The sequence below is a fragment of the Paramormyrops kingsleyae genome, chromosome 16, assembly GCF_048594095.1.
Source record: "Paramormyrops kingsleyae isolate MSU_618 chromosome 16, PKINGS_0.4, whole genome shotgun sequence".
NCBI lineage: Eukaryota > Metazoa > Chordata > Actinopteri > Osteoglossiformes > Mormyridae > Paramormyrops > Paramormyrops kingsleyae.
In genome coordinates this window covers 4430483-4452322 of record NC_132812.1, presented here as the reverse complement: position 1 = coordinate 4452322, position 21840 = coordinate 4430483, and the positions used below count along the sequence as shown (strand labels likewise).

At 41.7% G+C, this 21840-nt stretch overlaps 1 protein-coding gene across 8 annotated transcripts in view; it reads right to left on the bottom strand.

Moving 5' to 3' along the window:
- LOC111854121 (interleukin-1 receptor type 1-like) overlaps positions 1–19267 on the bottom strand; it is a 30804-nt gene extending 11537 nt beyond the window's left edge. Inside the window, exons 1-6 of one of the 8 annotated variants that reach the window (XM_023831744.2) lie at positions 15566–15698; positions 13897–14052; positions 13242–13281; positions 4862–4992; positions 1145–1382; positions 760–940 (exon numbers count right to left, since the gene is read on the bottom strand). In XM_023831744.2, coding sequence (XP_023687512.2) covers positions 760–940; positions 1145–1382; positions 4862–4931 — 489 coding nt within the window. In that variant the 5' untranslated portion in view covers positions 4932–4992; positions 13242–13281; positions 13897–14052; positions 15566–15698. Of the gene's footprint in view, positions 1–759; positions 941–1144; positions 1383–4861; positions 4993–8733; positions 9174–9222; positions 9787–11090; positions 11708–13241; positions 13845–13896; positions 14053–14147; positions 14626–15565; positions 15699–19245 lie in introns of those variants that run through there. The other 7 variants (XM_072700142.1, XM_023831745.2, XM_072700143.1 and 4 more) reach the window with 7 other exon arrangements.
- Between the last annotated feature and the right edge of the window lie 2573 nt (positions 19268–21840).

Below are 21840 nucleotides of genomic sequence, written 5' to 3'. Positions count from 1 at the left end.
TATTTAGCTGATCTCTATTAGACATTCAGATGTTATTTGACAGCTGTGACATTATATGAATAGGGGAAACATCTTTTTAAAACATCTTGTAACAGGTATGACCTGCAAGACTGGTCACAGTCCACGTAAAAGCACAGGCATCAGGCAGAATAGTAACAAACACACTGGGTGCATTTTGTCTCAGAAGCACAAGATCAAGGAACTAGGTTCTTTCCCCAAGTTTCATAAGTTGAGGTCATCACTAAGCTCAATGCACAGTGTACAATACAGAAGCTGAGAATGCAAACTGTGCGATTATTTCTGGAACATGCTTGCTTGTTTGGTTCAGACCCAGCAGAAGATGGAGCCACAGGAGGGATCAACTAATCAAGCACATAGCCAAGAGCAGCAATTGATCAAATTTTAATTTTAATTATGATTTTGGCTTCCAACGATCATCAAAACAAAAAAATTTAGATAAAAAGATTATTGTGTCGCTTTTTGTTTTGCAATAATGCTCCCGTTTTGTCTGGTGTTATAAACCCCATTCCAGCCCATTTTATTTGTTTCTCAGTTGAATTATATTTAGAGTTCAAAGAAATCCAATGTTAAAAAATTCAATAAATGCATGATAAATCCAAAGCCAATGATAAATCATGTTAAATAATCATGATCTCAATATTGACCAAAATAATCTTATTATTATTTAAAACCTTTAAATAATAGTCATTAAAATCATTAAAAATAATTATGATTTTTGCTGTAATGGAGCAGCCTTACCTTATACCACTTAAATGAATACTTAGTCAGGTGAGCCATGTAGGAATACAATGGGCAAAACAGCAGACCATTGGCAACTGTGGTTAGTGGCTGAGTTGGTCGGTATGGTCGACTGCAGTCCTCTGGTCGAGTTTCATTCACAGACAGCACCATTGCTTGTTTGAAGCACTGATCAGCAGTTCTACAATGAAGTATACAAAACAACAAAGAAAATCAGAATTCAATTTTGTAAACGAATACAGTATGAATAAATCCAGGGAATAAACATCTTATTTCTAGCCTGAAGTTTACCCCAAACCGTGTGAAAATCAAAACACTTTCTGAGCCAAACGTCACACTTCGCCCGACCTACACTTCAGCAGTAATCTCCATCCAGGGGACGTACCTCAGGATACACATGTAGGTGCCGCTGTCCTGCAACGTGCTTCTCAGAAGCCAAATTATGTTTTTCTTGACCTGGACCCACCGGTTGTCCACACTCAGCTGCCCATCTGGGTTACTCTTATGCCAGGAGATGATGTCAGAATCTGTGACATTCTTGTCCAGGTGACAGGTGAGCATGGCAGCCTCCCCTGGAATGGTGAACACTGACTCCACCTTAACACCAGGGTCCACACAGTCCTCTGCAAAAGCCCACATGGACATTAGGAAGTTATGCAAGTGAGAGGCAGAAGGAGGACACCAAAGACATGGAGGACAGGAAAAGCACAAAACCTTTATGCAAAGTCTTGAATGGAAAGGCCTGGTTGCTCTACAACTGAGATGCTCAAGGCAGTGTTTCCCTACCCTGTCCTTGGGGACCCCTCGACAGTCCATGTTTTGATCTCTGGTTGTCTGATTGGTATCTCACCAGTTTTACCCGTTTCATTGTCATTATTATTATTGCAAATTCATTAATTGGTTCTCCACTGCCAGTATCCAAAGTAACCAAAAATAATCACTCGTATTCAGTTTTTCAATTTTTAGTTCACATATCTTACACCAGTGTTTCTCAGACGGTCCATGTTTTAGGGAAAATGTGAATTGTCTGGCAGGGAGCAGCTGTATAAGGTCAGACTCTTCCCATTTTGTTTCTCCTCATTTTATGACTGTTGATTTGATTGTCGACGCCTGATTGACAGTAAATGCGGCCAGTCTGTGACCGCTAAAGAAAAGCAAAGAAAAACAAACTACACTATATGAAGAAAAGTATTGGGACACCTGGCCATTACATGTTCAGGAACTTTTATGACCTCCCAATATAAATCCTTTGCAGCCATAGCAGCTGTCACTCTTCTGGGAAGATTTTCCACAAGGCTTTGGAGTGTGTCTGTGAGAATTCTTGGACATTTGTTCAGAAGAGCATTTGTAACATCAGGCAATGGATGGATGGATGGATGGATGGATGGCTAGATAGATCATGAGTAAGTCGCTGAAGCTACTCTTGAGCTTCTCGAGAGTTTTATGGAGAAGGTCAGAGGCATGGTCCATAATTCCTCCAGAGTGACAAGCTTGGAGCCAACAACAGACACAGCCTTCCTAATGAGTTTGTTCAGTCTGCTGGCTCCCTTTGATTTGATGCCTGCATCATGTCTGCAGTATAGGTGGTGAAAAGGATGAGAGATAAAACAGTTCCCTGGAGGCCCCAATGTTACTTATCAAATGCTCTGACACACACTTCTGAAGTCTCACAAACTGTGGTCTGCCTGTCAGATAGCCGCCAATCCATGTGACCAGGAGAGCCTCCATCTGCATGTCCTCCAGTTTAACCCTCAGCATTCTGGGCTGGATGGTATTAAAGGTGCTGGAGAAGTCAAAGGGAGGAGTATGGCTTCTGCAGCAGATATATTATTCCATCCTCCACACCTGCGTGGGGCGGGTATGCAAACTGCAGAGGTTCTTGAGATGGATGCTTTAGTAGCCTGAGGTATGCTAGGACCAGCCTCTTCATGACCTTCAATACATGAGAGGTTATGGCTGTTAGTCGTTTGGTGATACAGGATGTCCCTTTTTGGGCACTGGAACCAGGCAGGACATCTTCCATAGCCCTGGGACTCTCTGGAGGTACACGCTCAGGTTGAAGACATAGCTGGCTGGCACAGGTCTTCAGCATACGAGGGCTGATGCCATCTGGTCCAGCAGCCTTTCCCTGGTGGAACCTCTCCAGCTCTCTCCTCACCTGGCTGGCTGTGATGTGTAGTCCAGTCTGGCAGGTGGGAGATTTGGTAGAGTCTGAAATAGAGCCTGTAGTGGGTGTCAGGACAGAAGTGGAGTGGGGGGGGTGACAGGGTTGGAGCAAAGTGGTGTCTGTTGCAGGAGTTGGTGACGGGATGTGGGGGATGTGAGAGAGTCATACAGTTCTTGCTCAGAGGAGCAGTAGGGGGGTGCTTGGGGTGGGGGACTCAAAGTCAAACCTGTTGAAAAACTGGTTCAAGTCGTTAGCTTGTTGTACATTCCCCTCAGCTGTACCCATCCCTTTCCTCTGGAAGCCGGTGATCTCTCTCATCCCATTGCATATGTACCAGGCCTTGTTCTTTTCCAATCTCTCCTCTACTTTCCTCCTGTAAGCATCCTAATTCTCCTTGAGTCTGTGTTTTAGCTCTCTTTATACCTGCTTGAGTTCTGCTAAGCCCCCTGATCTATAAGTCCTCCTCTTTTTTCGTCCAGGTTGCTGGTAACCTAGGGTTTGTTGTTAAGGTAGCAGCGGAGCTCTTTAGTGGGGATGGAATTGTGTATGCAGAACATGATGTACTCAGAGACCCAGTTTGTTAGGCCATCAATGTCCTCACTATGTGGTGCATACAGGGCATTCCAGTCACTGGCTTCCAATGATGTTGGACGTGGAGGCCTTGCTCTCCATTCTAATTCATCCCATAGATAATTTGATGGAATTGAAGTCAGGTCTCTGTGTGGTCCAGTCAAGTACTTCCACACCAAACTCGGACCTGTGCTTTGTGCAGTCATGTTACAGTCATGCTGGAACAGAAAAGGGCCTTCTCCAAACTGTTCCCACAAAATGGAAGAGCAGAATTGACCAAAATATCTTGGTATGCTGAAGTATTAAGAGTTCCTTTAACTGCAACTAAGCAGTCTAGCCCAACCCCTGAAAACAACCCCGTACCATTGTCCCTCCTCCGCCAAACTTTCCAGTTGGCACAATTGAGTCAGCAGGTAAGCTTGGCTATGGAAGCCCATTCCATGAAGCTCCTGGTGCACAGTTTTTGTGCTGGGGTTAATGCCAGAGGAAGTTTGGGACACTGCAGTTACTGAGTCAGAACAGAGCTTTGGCGATTATTACACACCATGTGCCTCAGAACACAGCAACTTTACACAGCAAAAAGATTTTACTTTACATGGTCTGTCACTTCGTGGCTGAGATTCTGTTGTTCGTAAATACTTGCACTTTGTAATAATACCACTTACAGTTGACTGTGGAATATCTAGAAGGGAAGAGATTTTACAAACTGACTTACTGCCAAGGTGGCATCCTATGACAGCACCACGCTTGAATTCACTGAACAACCATGTAAGCATAATTCCGGATCTTCAAAATTTTAGGACTTTGGGGGGTCGGTACATTACGGGGAGCTGGTCACTTTAAAAGTAGATTGCCATCCACCACTGCTATAAGTCATTAGTTTTCACTGAGGTGTATGTCCTCCATTCATTCACCAAGGTCAAGCTTGCTATATTCTCCATGATGTTCCCATACTACACAGTTTAACTGCTTGACTGTTACTCTGACAAAACACAGCTCTGGGCTCAGAAGACGACAGAATCATTCCAGAAGAGTTCTGGGGGTCATGTGAAAATTTCCTTGGTTAACTGCTCTTCATCCATGAAGCTCGAAGTTATCTCACAATCGCTTGGAAATTTCTGACCTTATCTGACAAGGAACTGAACTCTCTACCACTCATATATGCCAGCAGTAAATATTCCCTAAATCTTTTCTAAATTTCACATTTAAGAAAAATCTGAATAGGCTTGACATTAAACAAATGTTTCATGACATCTGCTGTCCTACAGTGCTGTGATTATGTACTTTGTACCCTTGCACTGATCACTCATCAAGGCTAAAGCCTAAAGTACTCAGACAGGAGCATTAAGGAGAGAGGGTACTGACCATCTATGGCCACGCAGACATTCCTGAGGCAGGATACGGCCACCAAAAGCATTGGGAAGCTCAGGTCCATCGCTGTGTGCAAGTGCCAGGATCTCCACACATTTCACACTGGATGAACTGCCAGCCTGGGGCTGAAGAAAAAGACAGGGTAAACAAAGATAAGCCTCTGTGACACAAAGTCTGCTAGTACGACAGCAGGCAGAATGGTGCCCAAAGACCCTGATATGACTAAACTGAATGTTACCCCAGTAACATATTCAGTAGCTGTATGCGTGTATCAATGTAAATACAGTAATAACGTGCTGTTATAAATGACATACTTCACTGTAAGTTGAATCATAAGAATATGTAAGAATATAAAGTCATTTCATTTTTGCATTGTAAGCACGAGAAAGACCACAAGTTATGTTCAGCCATTATATTTTTCTTGCTGGTTTGTTGATTTTTTAGAGCCAAAACCTCAATCCTGGATGTTTGCGCTACTGGTCCAGTCTGTAGTGTCCCATGATTGCAAATAAGCTCCTGGTTCCATTCTCCAGTCCCTGTGTCACGTGGATGCCTTTGGCATGCCATGATACAAATCATACAATGGCAAACTAGGAAACAGCTTGGGGTCAGAGTTCCTGTTCAGCAAACTTCAATCAACCAGTGCAAGGAAAAACAATCCTACACCGGACGTTGAGAAACAGATTTGTAACTATATCGTTGAACTGTCAACAAAAAGCAGCTACTAGACTAGAATTAAAGCATCGAAAATAGTGATTGAATTGAAAATGATCATCTGTCCATTTTTGGCAACAATTTATCCAGCTCTGACTAAACGTTTCCTATGTTGTCTGAACCTAATTGTGATTGACCTCTGTTGCATATAGAGCCCACGGAATAATCAGCAATTTATTGGACTGTCCCACAGGACAACGTACTTCCAGATCTATTCTCATCTAATACTGTCATACTGTACCATAAAGAGCTTAGTAAAGAACAGATCTCCCTGGAGTAAACAAAGGTTTCTCATTTGAGCAAGTGTTTTTAAAATTACTTGATTTTTTTCAGATCCAGTATGCAGCATAACACAGAAAATTAGGGTTAATTAACCTTAAAACAATCTTAAAACAGCTGCAGCTTCAGAACACTACAACTATTACTACTTTCACCCATCCCTCTTCCATTTAGATTTCCTAAATGACTATAGGCCTGTTGCACTTACATCTGTCGTGATGAAGTGCTTTGAGAGACTGGTTTGTCATCATATCAGGGCTGGTCTACCTGCCAGGCTGGATCCCCATCAATTTGCCTATAGGGCAAACAGATCGACAGAGGATGCTATCACCATAGCGCTCCATACTGCGCTGAGTCATCTGGAGCATAAAGGTAGTTATGTGAGAATGCTCTTCCTGGACTTCAGCTCAGCATTTAATCACATCATTCCGGAGATCCTGGTTCAGAAATTGTTACACCTGGGACTTTCTACTCCCATGTGTCTCTGGATTAAGGACTTCCTGACAGATAGACCACAGTCTGTTAGACTTGGCCCCCATATGTCACGGTCCATCACACTTAGCACCGGGTCTCCACAAGGATGTGTTTTGAGTCCCCTCTTGTTCACACTCTACACATCGGACTGTTCAACGACTCACCTCTCAAACACCATCATAAAGTTTGCGGATGACACCACCGTGGTTGGACTCATCTCAAGGGGTGATGAGTCGAACTACAGAGATGAGGTAATTCGACTGACGGAGTGGTGTTCAGTAAATAACCTCCAACTGAACACCACAAAAACTAAAGAACTTGTTTTAGACTTCAGGAAAAGCAGAGAAGAACAGGCCCCAATTTATATTCTCGGGAACCTGGTGGAGAGGGTTCACTCCATGAGGTTTCTGGGGGTCCTGATTTCTGATGATCTCTCCTGGACTGCAAATACCACGGCGGTGGTAAAAAAGACTCAGCAGCGCCTTCACTTTCTGAGAGTGCTCAGAAGGAACAACATGGAGGAGAGGCTGCTGGTGAGTTTTTACAGAGCCACCATTGAGAGCATCCTAGCGTACGGCATAACATCATGGTATGCAGGGTGCTCAGTTGCAGATAGGAAAGCACTGAAAGGGATCATCAACACAGCCCAGAAGATTACTGGCTGTTCTCTGCCCAGACTGGAGGACATTGCCAACTCTCGCTTCCTCAGCAGAGCGACAAATATCATCAAGGACGATTCTCACCCCAGCAATCAGTTGTTTAAACTGTTACCGTCAGGCCGACGATATAGGTCACATAAAACCAGGACAGACAGATTCAGGAAGAGCTTCTTCCCCAGAGCTATAACTGAATTAAATAAACACAAATTCAGATAAAGAAATTTGTTCATCTCGATTACATAGACACCCTTATGTTAAATAATTAAGCATATATTGGGATCTTTAATCCTTCTCTTGCACTGAAACCATACACTGTATTTATATAAATGCTGCTATTTTTTCGGTTTTACATTGTAAATATTATTCTATAGTATTTAAATTGTACGTTTTTATATTTACATTAATATTATCATTGTGTTGTATTTTGCACCAAGGGAGTGGCAATCCAATTTCGTTGTACCTGGTACAATGACAATAAAGGCTATTCTATTCTATTCTATTCTATCCATTTCAGGGCTACAGTGAACCCTATCCCAGGAAGAACAAGCCAGGAGAAATCCTGAACAGAACTCCAGTCCATTGTAGAGCACACCCTCACAGATGCACAATGACACGCTAAGGGCAACATGGAGACATTAATGCACCTAGACTGCATCTTTTTCAATTTCAGGGTGAAAAAAACCCCCATGGAGAGAGCATGCAACCCCCCATGTATGCAGAGCTAGGAACAGGAATGAAAACCCCAAACCTGGACAGGTCAGGCTACAGTGATGGCCACTAGATCAATGTGCTACTCTTGTATTACAGTCAGTAGGATGGTAATGAACCTCTGAAGTGGTTGAATGAGAATTTTTAACAGAGGTTCAAATCAAAGATAAATCAATATCAAAAACTCTAGCGGTAAAAGGCATGGAACACAAGCAGATGGAGAACACAACATGGCTACCAGAATAGACTGAATTCTCTTCTTACTTATGCTGTCACAGTATTCACAACAGCATGAGCTGAACAACAGGGAGACTAAACTAAACCAAAACCAAACCATGGCACCATGTGACAAAAGTGAGGCAAAATCCTACAAGCAAATTTCACCAATTTCTAACTTTTAAACAGCAGAAGAAGACAGGTGGGCTTAGCTGGTCCACCCATCCATTATGTAACCCGAGAAACCACATGTCACCCAGGGTGAGTTTATACACATCCAAATGTCTCAGACCAGCTGTTAGCAGCTGCATGCTCATCTATGCAGACCTGGTTGAGCCTGTATAATGTTGGAAGATTTTTACATTTGAGGTTTAACTATAAATGTGCAGCAGGAAAACCTTTGACTAAAGTAAAAAAAAAATTTAAAAAGTAAAAAAAGTGAAAAGTAAATACAAGTGAGCTAAATAGCACATTACAAACAGACAATTGTCAAGGAGTCAATTCAAAAGACCAGCTAGGATAAAACTAAAAGGAATGCCCTGTTGTATTTGTAAGTACTTTGGAGCAAAAGCTATAAAAACCTTTCAAACAAAGCAAGAACCTCATAAGACAACTTTTCCAATTAACAGACAATATTTCATGCAGAAGAATTCCATCAACAGAGGGTGTAGGTAAACAGAGGAAGCCAAACTATGTATTACTGGAATACCTGTTATTCTGAGCAAGCTGAATAACGTTTAAAGCATTATTATTATTATTATTATTATTATTATTATTTATTAGAAGAAGAAGAAGAAGAAGAAGAAGCAGCTTTACTCTTATCTCCAGTTCCAGTTGTAACAAATCTATGTGTCCATCCCAGACTGAAATACAACTCTTCAGAAGAAGAGTGCCAGATGATCCAAAAATAAAGCTGATTCCCCAAAGGGGTTACAGGAGCGCCTGTATGCAGGCCGACAAAAAGCAATTTTATCCACAGATAGTAGGAATGAGAACGCGCTTCTCATGATTAGCAAACATTTCTGATTCCTGCTGAGTTTTATAACCCTATCAGACTCCTGTGAAACCATATGCTACTCAGACCTTCGTCATAAAAAAAAAAACTATTTACACAGACATGTTTACACAAAGGGTCCAGGCACCGTTGAGACCAATCTGTACTGAGAGGAAAAATTCTGCATCATGAGAATATGCAACACTTAACTTCCCAAAGCTATTTTAAAACACTCCATCAGGGCACATATCCATCCCAAATCCTCACAAACCTCACAGCCTATACAGAGATACACTTGTAAAAGACAATACCGGACAGACAGGAAGAAACATGGATCCATCACAAGCTGCTGCTTCTGCTGTCCTTTTAAACCAGCTGAAATCCAGCCTATGCTGGGAAGAGTGTGTGAGTCATGGCTGGAGAGCAGTCAGACCAACAGGAGGGAGATAAACTTCATATCCGATTCCTATTCCAATTTCCTGTTAGAAAAACTAGTGTTTGCAGTGAAATGACAGACAGAAGCATCCAAAAGCACATTGATGCAGCATAAATATAAAAGAAGCTACATATAAATAACCTTATAATATAACTTTAAAACAAGCAAATAATATTAACTGTCACAAATATTTAGGAAATTTTCTCTTGTGCTTAACAAATGTAACTTAAATATGTTCACACACAAAAAAATCAATCAAATCAATATTTCCATTTAGAGATTGACTTGATCACCAATAACTCTTCGGCCAAAGTTACTCATAATTATGGGATGAAAGCGATAAATTATAATGCAGAAAGCAACGTTTCCCAAAACTTTCTCCAGTGTGAGTTCCTTTTTTCATCAGAAATGTTTAAAGAGGCATTATCAGTGGGTTTTCCCTTGATGCTGACAAATGAGTGGAACCTTAATATTCCAACCAATATATCGGTCTAGCTCTAGACAGCACATACATCACACATCAAAGGAGGTATGTGCTTCTCTTCATTGAGGGGGAGAGGTATGATGAGATGATTCCAGACCAGAAGAAAAACAGATGGGGATAAATTGCATTCCATGTACATGAGGGAAAGCGCGATCGTTGATCATTCAGATTCTTAGCTTATCAGCTGCGCATTTGGGAAGTGGGTGATCTTACATATACGGTCAGGCGAATGCGCGCCGGATCTTCGGAGCATATACAGACCAACAGTATCATTTAGAACTCTGGACAGATTCTGCTGCAGACTCTCCTGCCCGGATGTCACCGGTGCCCGAATTTAAGGAGATGCAGGCGGATCTGGCCCAGAATCACTTTCTATGTGGGTATTCATTGTACATATTTGCACATTATTTTTATTTCCATAGTCACTGATTTTTTCTTCAACTAGGGATGCAGGAATCTGCATTTTCTGAGAAGCCCAAGCAATAGAGTATAATCCAGAAAGGACAGCGACGCAGTACTCTTGCATGCACATTTATTTACACTAAGGGGAATTTCGTCACCGAGGGAACCACAGTGTCTTCTTCCAAGCAAACATGGGGAACACAGGCAATGTTTGCACAAAGCAGAAAGAGAGAGCTAGATAAGAGGCTGTGAGGTTTCAGCACTTATGTAAAATGGCTGTACCGTCCATACATATTTGAAAAAATTTGAACAGTTACAGAAAAGTACTGCTATGTTATACTCTTGAAGGTCATTTTATGAATTCCATACTGGACTACAGTCAAACCTCGGATTGCGAGTAACTTGTTTTGTGAGTGTTTTGCAAGACGAGCAAATTTTTTTTTATAAATATTAACTTGATAAATGAGCGAGGTCTTGCAATACGAGAATTACGTATACACTGCCGAGCGTCACGTGATCACAACTGAGCCTTCTTCTCTCTCTCGCTGTGGGATTGTGGGTAATTGCCCCCATTCTCGGTCTCAGTCGGCTTCCCTAACTCGAATAGTCAAAATTTAGTAGAAAAGCACCACCCGAATAAGGGCGTATAGCAGTGCGAGCGATGAATCTGTTTAATGACAATGCAATGTCACATTTCCGCGAAATCGAAAAGGAGGCAAATGCGGCTGTCATTGGATAGGTTCCTTATTAACCCTCCTCTTCTCCTCTCTCTCGTCTCCCTCACACCATCCACGATTCTTTTCAAAGGTCACCTCGGCGGCCGCCTATGGGTTCCCCCGCTCAGACTCGTCGCTTGCCTGTGGGTCACTCCACTCCAGTTCTTCGGTGGACGGCGCCTCCGGCTGCGCCATCGCCTGCTGCGGCTTCCCCTCCCTCCGTGCCTTTGCTGTGGTCCCCTTCTGCTCCCTCCTTGCCTTCGCTGGTGCCCCCTCCAGCTTCCTCCTCTGCCCCTCCATTGGTCCCCCCAGCTTCCTCCTCTGCCCTGTCGTTGTCCCCTCCGGCTCCTGCCTCACGGTCGCCCGGGGGCCCTCTGGCTTCGGCCGCCTTTCGCCGGCTGGGGTTCCCTCCGGCTCCTCTGGTTCCTCCTCCCTTTGCCTTTCTGCCTCCTGTCTCTGCTCCTCATCCCTCTGTGTCTCCTCTGTTCCCTCCTGGTCCCTTTGTCCCTCCTGTCTATGCTCGTTGTCCCTCAGTGTCTCCCGTGTTCACTCCTCGCCCTGTTATTCCTCCGTTTTCTGTTCCCTCTGTGTCTCCCTTCTTGGTTTGTCTGTCTGCGTTTCCTGTCCTTTGTCAGATTCTGTCTTGGTTTCTGCCCCTGTGCTTGTTCTGTGTTTCCGTTCTGTTTCCCGTCTCTCGTTGTTGTTTTGCTCTTGTTTTTCAGGTCCCGTGTCCCCGGTCTCGTCTCCTCCGTCGCCTCCCCTGCGGTGCGCCCGGAGTGCACGCCTTTGGGGGGGGGGGGGGGGGGTTCTGTCATGACCTGCTCGTACAATCCTCGTGTGTGCCACGCCCCCTCATTACCTACGCGTGCCACCCCGATTATGATCACCTGTTGCCTGTTATTTTCTGCTTGTCTTGTGTATTTAGTCCACGTTCAAGTCTGTTTCCCCAGGTCTGACATTGACGTTGTTCGCTATGAGCTCCCCTGTCTGCCTTGCTTCCCTTAATAAACCCCGTATTGACCGCTTTTATTTATTTTTATTGCCCACCACCACCCCCCCTCTTCGGAGGACAACTTTATTTTACATTAAATTCAAGAGCAAAGAGTGTGGCCGCTTTTTGGCTCTATCGCCTGCTTTTTTATGAATATTTCATATACGAGTGCTTTGGATTACGAACGAATACACTTCATACATAACGCACCTTATAGAGGTAAATGCAACTGTAGTAGTGAAATAGTTGTTATTTATTATTACTTGCACTTTTTCCCACAACCCACTATCCATATATTACATACTGTGTATATGGGTGTACATAGGCACTACTGCTGTATTTAGTGTTTTATCTTATTTTATTTTTTATTATTTATTTTTTTTCTTGTATTCTTATTCTGTATTACTCTTGTACTCTTTCAGGCTATCTGTCTAGAGCTGTGGTAACGCACAAATTTCCCCACTGTGGGATCAATAAAGTCCTATCCTATCCTATCCTATCCGAATTATGCTCGCAATCCGAGGTTTTACTGTAATTGCTGTTTTTTAAATTAAATTTTCAATATTACTCCAATCAATAAATGAAAGCTAAGTATGGTTTTTTTTTTAGTATGTAAACATTTACATAAATACATTTAAATAAACATAACAATAGCATAAGAATTTCTAGAAAAAAAACACGAGCACATACACATGTGCCCACATGCGCGCGCGCACACACACACACACACACACAGGTTTGTAATTATATCTTTGTGGGGATTCTCCATTCATTTTTATGGGGAAAATCCTAATCCCAACACGACAACCTTAACACCAACCCAGCCCAACCTTAACTATAAGTAACCAAACAAAATGCGAGACATTTTAGTTTCTTGATTGCATTCACAAACCTTTGTGGGGACCTGAAAAATGGTCCTCATGACATTAAAAAAATGCTTTTATCACATTGTAGGGGACATTTGGTGCCCACAATTTAATATAAACATATTCCACACACACACAAACACACACACACGCGCGCGCGCACACACACACACACACACACACACACACAGGTGCTCATTTTCTTCTTATAATTTCAGATTTAAGAAATATAATAATCTTTCACGATCTTTGACACAGAAGCAGAAGTTGATGTTACAAACATAAAGCTTTGATGTTATAACTAAACTAAACCCAATAACAAATTTGTTCAGATTCCTTTTTCAGATTCTCATCTTTTATAATATTAGCGCAAAATGCAAATACAGTATAAATACAAATTTGAGATAAAGGGGAAAAAAAGTGTGGTTTACCTACCTTGCAGACTGCCAGCACTCATTTGGCAGAGGAGCCTTGTCTTCATAAAAAGGAACCAAATGTGTTGCAATTTCCCCAAAAAGAGACAGAAAGAATGTACTTCATAAACCTCAGTAGTTTCAGCCTTTTCTCCAGGGGTGGATACAATAAGAGCTTGGGAAGAACTTGCTGAGTACATCAACAAATGGTGCAGGCACTTTACTTTTGTGACTTAATGCTTCGTGATTAGCCAGCCTCAACACTTGCTTTCAATCTGTCCACTATACGTGACAGCTTAATCATAAATGTGCTTAATATTGTCCGTTTTGTCGCAACTGTTTCAAGGGGCATGGGAACTGGGGAGGACATGTACCCCCGCCCCCCAATAAATAGACAATCGTAGGCTACTTAAATTATTAAATTGTGCGCCGCCCCCGCCCCCCATATCAAACTGTTACATACGATGGTGTCAATTATGTATTAGTATATAATACATATATTAATATATAACCGCAGAATGTCTGATTTTATACATGACGGTTATTTACAACTAAATATATTTAAATATAATTTGGCTCGTTTTCAGTATTTTTAGCGGCCCACATCACACAGGGGTTTGTTTTTATTATTGGTGTGGTAAGTTTCAAATCAGTAAAGTCAGAAATATAAAGCGGACCTTGGCCGCCTCGTGAGGCACGCTTCCTTTTTTTTCTTCGATATTTTTGCACGCTCAGCGTCACGTGCAATGCATGTCAGCGACAAACAGCCACTTTTTTGGAGGGAAAGTGTTTATGAGGGTTATTCCTTCACGGGGCTCCTCGATTTTCGAGAGCTGAAAATGGGAAGAAAATGTCATAATGCTGAAAATGCAATTTTGAAGAATAGTACTGCTATGATGTGACAGTCATATATATACATAGTTTAAACCTAATATAATGTAGTGTAGCGGCTGGAGGACTAGGGCTATTTAATGTTTATTATAGGACAGTCCTCCCACCCTTTTCAGCCAATCTCTGGTAATTTGTAGATAGCAGGAATGTGGGGCAGGTGCGCAGTGGGCAAAATGAGAAGTGGCGGGCTTCGCACAACCCTATATATACTGGGGAACATTAATTGTCGCTCACTTGATTCTTTTGTATCGTGTTTTTATGGCGGGGGCTCCGGTGTTCTGTCGATATATGCTGCCTTGTCGAAAAATGCTACCGTAATGCTAATCGATAGCCCTAACCCCCCAAAACCCGCTAAAACCCTTACCTTAACCCTAACCCCTAAAACCTAACCCTAATCCCAAAACGGTGGAATTGCACATGCGCAGAAAGGCTCGATAGCAGTGTTGCCAACTTAGCGACTTTATCGCTATATTTAGCGAGTTTTTAGACCTCTCTGGCGACTAGTGACAAATCTAGCGACTTTTTCTAGTGTTATTGGAGACTTTTGGAGACTCTGACGTGGAAGCACGTATCGTTCTTACTCTCCTCACCGAGCAGCGGGTGCTGCCGTGGGCTCCCTTCCCGTCCCAAAGCATTCACAGGCGGACAGTCCTCACGCAGCAGCCCCTCCCAGCTGCAGTGAGAGCAGGAGATGTTCACCTTTCCGCGTCCAGACTGCAAATGAATTGCGCATGCGCGAAGCCACCACTGGCTGATCCTGCCCTGGCTTATTGCCAAAAACTCCGCCAAGTATGACAGTTTTCAAGAATAAGTAACTCCGCCAGAGTGTCTTTGGGGTCACTTTTGCCGGTCCCAAGCCCGGATATAGGAAGAGGGTTGGAATTATGATATAAAAAAACAAGAATCGACAGAAGAAAGTTCATTTGTAGTTCTTAACGTATTTAGGGTGTTTTTTAACCACCTTTTGACTCTCCCACGACATTATTCCTCTGTCCTACAGCGTCCATTATAATTACATGCACATTATGCAAATTAGGCGATGGCGTCATTTAGCGACTTCTAGCGACTTTTGGAACAACCAATAGCTACATTCCTTGCTGAGGAGTTGGCAACAGTGCTCGATAGCACGTCTCGATAGGTAGTATTTTATGACAGGACACCGGCGGCCAAAGCCGTAGAACGTATGGTATGAGGTTCTCTCTTTAAGTCTGCTTATAGCTAGGTTCGCCAGGTTTACCGACAGATGGCTACAGGTATCATGTACTGATAGGGTGTCATAAATTCCGAAACCTAAAACATGTAAGAAAAATATCCCTCAATCACAGCCAGTAATTCTTAGTTACGTAATCGAAGTCAAAAAGTTAGAATTAAAACGTTAGAATAACTTATTGATATACAAGAATGGAAGGTATATGGTTTTGAAGAAATTCATATGGTTTAAAAATCAGTACTTACAGAATGATGATTATAAGGACACTACTCAAAACTAAAGTAGACCTCACATTTATAGTCATAAATGTTGGAAAGCTAAAAAGCGCATGCGTTACACATGCGCAACCTGCGAAATAATGTTACTTTAGATGAGTAATAGCAGGAAAACAACGGTTTCCAAAGCACTCGCAACTTCTGGGAATGTTCCCCTCTTTCGTAACGTACATAAATTTGTGGATGAGTGACACCTGCTGGTTAGCAATGGTAAATTTATCTCACGATTAGACCTGAACTCGAAGACGGCTCAACGTACACTGAACAAAAAATACAAACGCAACATTTATTTCAATGATTAAAAAAAAAAAAAAAAAATTAAGAAATGCATCTAACAGCTGAAATGGATTCAATGGATTCATTAGTCTCTCTTGGGCAAGGTACAATTTATTGTGACCCGTGGAATGTTGTCCCACTGTTAAACATATGTGTGAGGTTTCAGGTGTGATATTGGGAGCTGGAAGATGCTGTCGTATATATGTGCAGATCCAGAGAATCCTAGAAATGCCCAGTGGGTGACTGCCTGGTCTGTGATTATGAAGCCAGTTGGTCTTACTGCCCAAAGCTGTAAAATGGTATTAGAGATGACTTATGGTAGTGGGCATCCCTGTACCCAGCATGACAAACTCGAGGCATCTGGGCTAATGTGTCGCAATTGTCTACATTATATGGAACATCTCCCTAGTGATCATGCTGCTAAATCAATGTGCTGATATGCCACACTGGTGCAGTTGATTACCAAGGATTATCAGTAGGTTAAAAATAAAATTTGACAAAGAAATAACTTTTTGATTTGGCAAAATTGAAAGCCATATACTTCTGTTCCTGGATATTTTTTCCAAACCCATAAATTGGAAAATGAGTGAAACAAAAAATTGTGCTGTGGTCTCAGTTTTTTCGAGAGATGTATATATAATGTATGTAAAATATTTTTAACGATGCATACAAATACATACCAGTTCAGGGTCGGCGCCTTGTATGTATGTATTGTATGCAAATACAGTATAAATACAAATTTGAGATAAAGGGGAAAAAAAGTGTGGTTTACCTACCTTGCAGACTGCCAGCACTCATTTGGCAGAGGAGCCTTGTCTTCATAAAAAGGAACCAAATGTGTTGCAATTTCCCCAAAAAGAGACAGAAAGAATGTACTTCATAAACCTCAGTAGTTTCAGCCTTTTCTCCAGGGGTGGATACAATAAGAGCTTGGGAAGAACTTGCTGAGTACATCAACAAATGGTGCAGGCACTTTACTTTTGTGACTTAATGCTTCGTGATTAGCCAGCCTCAACACTTGCTTTCAATCTGTCCACTATACGTGACAGCTTAATCATAAATGTGCTTAATATTGTCCGTTTTGTCGCAACTGTTTCAAGGGGCATGGGAACTGGGGAGGACATGTACCCCCGCCCCCCAATAAATAGACAATCGTAGGCTACTTAAATTATTAAATTGTGCGCCGCCCCCGCCCCCCATATCAAACTGTTACATACGATGGTGTCAATTATGTATTAGTATATAATACATATATTAATATATAACCGCAGAATGTCTGATTTTATACATGACGGTTATTTACAACTAAATATATTAAAATATAATTTGGCTCGTTTTCAGTATTTTTAGCGGCCCACATCACACAGGGGTTTGTTTTTATTATTGGTGTGGTAAGTTTCAAATCAGTAAAGTCAGAAATATAAAGCGGACCTTGGCCGCCTCGTGAGGCACGCTTCCTTTTTTTTCATCGATATTTCTGCACGCTCAGCGTCACGTGCAATGCATGTTAGCGACAAACAGCCACTTTTTTGGAGGGAAAGTGTTTATGAGGGTTATTCCTTCACGGGGCTCCTCGATTTTCGAGAGCTGAAAATGGGAAGAAAATGTCATAATGCTGAAAATGCAATTTTGAAGAATAGTACTGCTATGATGTGACAGTCATTATATACATAGTTTACCTAATATAATGTAGTGTAGCGGCTGTCTGATCCTACCTTTCGTGTCTCTATCGTGTTTGGCCAGCAAGTGCCGCTCAATTTCTCAGCCAGCCCCATCTGTTTTGTTTAATTATCGATTTTTTGTTGTTCCTAGTGTTTGTAGTTATTTTGCTTCTCTGTTTGGTTTGCCCTGTTTGTATCCTGTGTGATTTTAGTTTTGTCTAGCGCACAGATGTCAAACTCCTGTCCTGGAGGGCCATAGCCCTGCACATTTTTGGGTTTCCCCTCATTTAACACACCTGATTCAACTCCATGTGCTAATTACCACACAGCTCTTGAGCTGAATCATTTGTGGTGGAACAGGGAAATAACTAAGCTATACAGGACTCCGGCCCTACAGGACTGGAGTTCAACACCCCAGGGGGGTATTCCAGAAAGCTTGGTTAACTTACCATTTGGTAAATCTTAACCTCTGGGTTGATATACGCCAAACCCGCATACCATGAGTATGTCGGTTCCAAAACACCTGAGAAGAGTAAGTTCAATCAACCTCCTATTGGTTACCCAGAGTTAAGGCGCGTGCACCGTGCATAAATAAAGACGTTTTCAATTGATCGCCGATTTCACGAGTCAGAATGGAAAATCAAAGTGAAAAAAAGAGAGCGGCATACTTCACAGAGGCGGAGTTGGAAGTTTTAATGCACGCATATGACGAATTTAAGCCAATAATAATGAAAAAAAGCAATACGGCTGCATCGGCTAAAGAAAGAGTTGGCTTGGCAAAAAATAACGGACAGAGTAAATGCGTGTGTATTAAATTGCAAATTTGACATCGCCTCCCCCTTTATTATAATGAAAAATAATTAAACACGTAACCCTTCCGTATCCTTTTGACTGTTAAATCACTATGAAAGCATTTACTTTTCCTGCCATTCATTTCTTTAGGTTAAAATAACAATGTGTATCGACTAGGAATATATGGTTTCTTATTTAATAAGGTGTATTCCTTCTGGAGCCAGAAGAACTTTGAGCCAAGTCAAAATGAAACACAAAAACATTCTGCAAAAAGGTAATTGATTACACGATCACTTAACTATTTATTAAACACGATTTAGTATATTCCTTCTGTCATGTAGCTAATGGAAAAAAGGCTGAAGCCCGTCTAACTGGCGGGGGCCCACCACCACCTCCCCTCACCCCATCTGAGGGCAACCAGTGGTAACCAGCATTGTACTGTCCTGTAATGATTACCTATAGTTAGTGGAAAAAAGTAATGAGTTTGATGATTTTAACAAGGCAAAAAATTAAGGATACAAAATCAAGTTACCTGCACATTGATACTATGAATAGATTTCCTACGCTATCTCGCTGTACTTGTATCGTGACAATAAAGGCATCTATCTATCTATCTATCTATCTATCTATCTATCTATCTATCTATCTATCAACATAGTCTCCCTCATTTATTGAAGGACCTTTAATAGGAATGTAGGTGCCATCAATGCACCCAATTATGAATGAATGAATGAATGAATGCCTTTTATTGTCACTATACATGTATTACAAATTACATTTGGAAACCCTGAAATAGAAAGTCATATATGGAAGTATCAAGTGTGTGTGTGTGCAGGATGAATACATGTAGGCTATAGATATAAATAGTATGACTACATATTAAATATGCATCATAGATTTTACTACAAAGGACAAACCTACCACTCTGTGGAATTCCTCTTCAATAACACGCAGAGCTTTATGGACAGGGAACTGTACAAACGTGTGTAAGAAGCGTTAAGTACCAGACATACTGTGCGAACGGCTCTACACACAGTTGCCTTTCCTATATGCTCTGCGTCGCCCATATTGTACAAAAAATGCCCTGACGCAAAAAACCGAAGCGCTGTGTACAGAATGTTTTCTGTGCTAAGCGCAGACCCGCGGTTTGGGTTTGTGACATTTGCAATGTGCGGTTTCAAGAGATGTTAAGTAAATGAACGATTCTTTTGAAAACTGATAACGCTTTTTCAAATAATCATTAGGAAATGAAAAGATATCAATACGTGGTCTTATAACTCTCTCCCGGCGAAAAAAACCTCGTATAATTTATGCCTCCACGTCCACAGGATCGTCATCAAAAGGGCACGCCATGCTCAGTAACCTTCTGCAACAAACTGACCCTGGAACATAACCTGCTCAGTAGCAGGTTATCTTCAGAGAGTAAGCTGCTATGGTTACGTACATACCCAGAAAGTTAACCTCCGTTTTTGGAACCGAAAGTTGAGGTTATCACTAACTTACCCTTAAACTTACCCGGGTATGTCACATAACCTGCTTTCTGGAATACCCCCCAGTACTACGACGCCAGTTAAGAAGTTGATTTGTTAAATCGGTGTTAACTGCATTGGAGTTTGTGCGCGTTCACATATATGGAGCACGTTCGGCAACGCAAGGCACCGTTTGACTCATAGCGCGATCTCCATATGTTTCACGGAGGAAGACTGCATGCTAATTATGCAGCGTTATGAGGAGTTTAAATCAACCCTTTAAAGAAAGTGCAATACCACTGCAGGTAACAAAAGCAGGCAGGCTTGTTGGCAACGTATTGACGACGAAGAAAATGCATACGTACATTTTCACGGTCATAAAACGTGGTCTAAAATATCCCACGACCGAGTATTAGACAATGTAGTGTTTTCTGAAAAGAACTGAAATACTGTTAATAAATACAGAGGCTAACAGATGCGACACAATTCAGAAGTCACCTATTATATGCTGCTAAGTAATATAATGCTCCCTGAAGTTCCATTACTATATGTTACTCATAATGAAACCTAATGTTAACAATAACTGATCCGATTTCAAATGCAATAGTAGTGGAAAGCGTTCGTCGCAGCAAGTCAAGATGAAATATAGAAACATCATGTCAAGTGGTAGGGCTATGTATTTATATTTCTACTCATTATGAAAGATTTGTTGTGTCTAGCCTCCACTAATAGCGTGTTTCTATGTTTTACAGCTAATAATAAAAGGTGTCTGTTAATATGACACTTAATAGAAGGTGAGCCACTGTTTAACAAACAATTAAATGATTTACAACAGGACAAAACGAAAAAAAGAAGCATATGTGTAGTGAGAAAACGACTTGGAACCTGTCACCGCGGTTAAGTTAGCCTCATATTCGATATTCAGTTTTCTGGCTTTAATATCTTTACGGAATTAAGGTGGCCGTTTTTAATGACAGAATTGTGATGTCCAGTACACAGACATCGATGCACACCGATTATTTTTCCGCTTCAAATCATTTTGTGATTTGTGCCAAATCATGTTAATCGCTAATATAATATTGGTCCTTTCAGCTGTAATGATATATGGTGGTTTAGTATTTTGGGCTCATGGCCACTGTTGCACACCCCTTCCCACTGCGCATAGTGACGTCGGAATGACATCTTTAACATGTCGTTTTTGGACGTCCAATTTTGGTCCACTGAAGGGGTTGTTTTGTAACGCCAGGCGACGTCTTTTTTTGACGTCTAATGAACGTCTAGTATTGACGGCCGTGGGACCTCCATGTATGGGCTATTTATAGTCCAAATGTGGTCGTCGTGGACGTCTTATAATACCAAAAGCAGACTAATTTTAGACATTGTGCATGTCGTGTCTCGACTAAATTCATATATAAATGAACAATTTCACCATGCTTTCAATTAAAACTTAAATTTAAATAATGTATTGCTGCGACGGGCAGTTGGAGGTATCGCGAGCAGAGAAACACGGAGACTACTCTGCCGGGGAACATCCACTCAACAAATAATCCGTACAAGGATTACATCAGGCACCCAAAGAGCACCAAACATAATTATATGTAAGAAACACAAAGTTGTCAGACAACGAACTGTAAGACGCATCCACGGTGGGACATTTATGTAAGCTAATTACACACGAGGATCAGACCGGGTACACACAAGACACATGTAAACACATGTGCAACAATAAGGAATTACCTATTAATTAACAATAACAGCAACAACACAACAATGGCTATTTACAACTGCACGCGGGGCATGCTGGGACATGAGCCCCGCCGGTGCTACAGTGTATACAACAGAAAAGTACAGAGAAAAGTATCATGAAAAGTAAAAAACATAATTTAGCATTAACCTGGTTTAGCAAGCTGGATGTTAATTTGTTCGACTGGGCATCAAGCTGCTGCCAGATTTTGAAATCCCGCGTTCTGCACGTGCACAAAAGTGTCCGCGAGGGACGTGGATAAAACTGTTACAGCTGCTCTGCACTACTCAGTTTTCACATGGT